The sequence below is a fragment of the Vollenhovia emeryi genome, unplaced genomic scaffold (assembly GCF_000949405.1).
Source record: "Vollenhovia emeryi isolate VEMERY1.0 unplaced genomic scaffold, V.emery_V1.0 DF946312.1, whole genome shotgun sequence".
NCBI classification, from domain to species: Eukaryota; Metazoa; Arthropoda; class Insecta; order Hymenoptera; family Formicidae; genus Vollenhovia; species Vollenhovia emeryi.
Window position 1 is genome coordinate 1 of NW_011960054.1, and position 1,491 is coordinate 1,491.

At 29.8% G+C, this 1,491-nt stretch overlaps 1 protein-coding gene across 1 annotated transcript; it reads left to right on the forward strand.

Annotated features, from left to right (window-relative positions):
* Positions 1 to 451: 451 nt before the first annotated feature.
* Positions 452 to 1,121, forward strand: LOC105559945 (the record flags this gene model as incomplete). The annotated part of the gene is made up of 3 exons (XM_012008616.1): positions 452 to 672; positions 765 to 924; positions 1,033 to 1,121. Coding segments are annotated over 3 exons (470 nt in total), but the record flags the coding sequence as incomplete, so codon positions are not given.
* Between the last annotated feature and the right edge of the window lie 370 nt (positions 1,122 to 1,491).

Below are 1,491 nucleotides of genomic sequence, written 5' to 3' on the forward strand. Positions count from 1 at the left end.
AAATATATAAGTCTATGCTCGCGACGCCTTTGTTTATGGCATGACAAACTTTAAGGTTGGCTTCACATGGAGCGTAACCTGCGTAGCGTAACCTGCGTATCGCCAATCACAGGACTATTTCAACGGAATTATTGAAACGGTTCTATCAGAATGACCCTGTGATTGGTGATACGCAGGTTACGCTACGCAACTTACGCTCCATGTGAAGGCACCCTCAGAAAGGTAAATTAAAAGTTAAAAGTTACCAATAAAATGTAACTAAATTAAGTTAAAAGTTAACGGCCTATAAATGTAGCTAAGTGAAGTTAAAATTATTTAACTTTTTAACTTTTTAACTTAACTTTTAACTTTTTAACTAGACACTACCCAACCCTGGTTTTCATATATTTTAATTAATTGCTTTTGTACATATATTTAGTTGTATATTAAATCTTTTTATCATTGTTTTCAGATGAGAAGTTTCGTAGGATTTTTAAAGAATTATATTTACTCAGACAAGTTACAAGAGACTGCTGCGAGGAATTAAAAGTTGCCCTTTTGCAGAAAGATGTAGATAAACAAAATGAAAATGAGGCTACATTTTTAAGTACATTCCATTTTCCTTTAAAATGTATAGAAGAGTTGAATGAGGTGGAAGAGTATCTCCGAGAACCGAATCGCTTTCTATCTACTGTATGTTCTATGTATATTCTTTTTTGTATCTTTAATCCAAGTTTTCATTATCAATTAATTATTAATTACATATGGTTTACATATGTGTTTAGGTAAAAGAATTATCCAAGATAGGAGGAACTACGCCATATGATTTCGTAAAACGATGTTTGTCGCTTCTGCTCAAAAATCGATTTGCTGAACGATATAGCTGGCATGGTGCGAAGAAAAAACAAATCTTTGGAAAATTAACTTTGGCAAATGTATTATTAGGTAAATATCTATATTATCAATGTTATCAAAATATCTAATCTGAATATAAAACACTAATAATATACACTTGTATATGTGTCTCTATTATATTTTTTCTATTTATTTCAGAAAGTGGTCAATTATGCAAAGCAGCAACAAATAGAAAAGAAATTGAAGAAGCTATCAAGGCATGGTTGAGACGTGCAAAGGACAGATAAAGAAGAAAAAATTTTGACGTAATTCCCCGGGAAAAAAAATGTAGATGAAATTATACAAAATTATATCAAATTATATCAAATTATATGTAATTACGTATAATTATACACGTAAAAAACTTACCTTTTTAAAAAAAGGTAAAAAAAGCACCAAGTCTAAGCTTCAATTCAACCGAATATATTTTGTTACTCTATCTTTTTTGCAAAAGTATAATCTCTACAAAAATATCTTTACTGCAAAAGTATCTTCTTTACAAAAATAGTGTCTCCACAAAAATCTTCTGTACAAAAATATCGTCTCTACAAAAATATCTTCTCTACAAAACTATCTTCTCTACAAAAGTAATGATATCAACAAATTGCGCCAAATAAA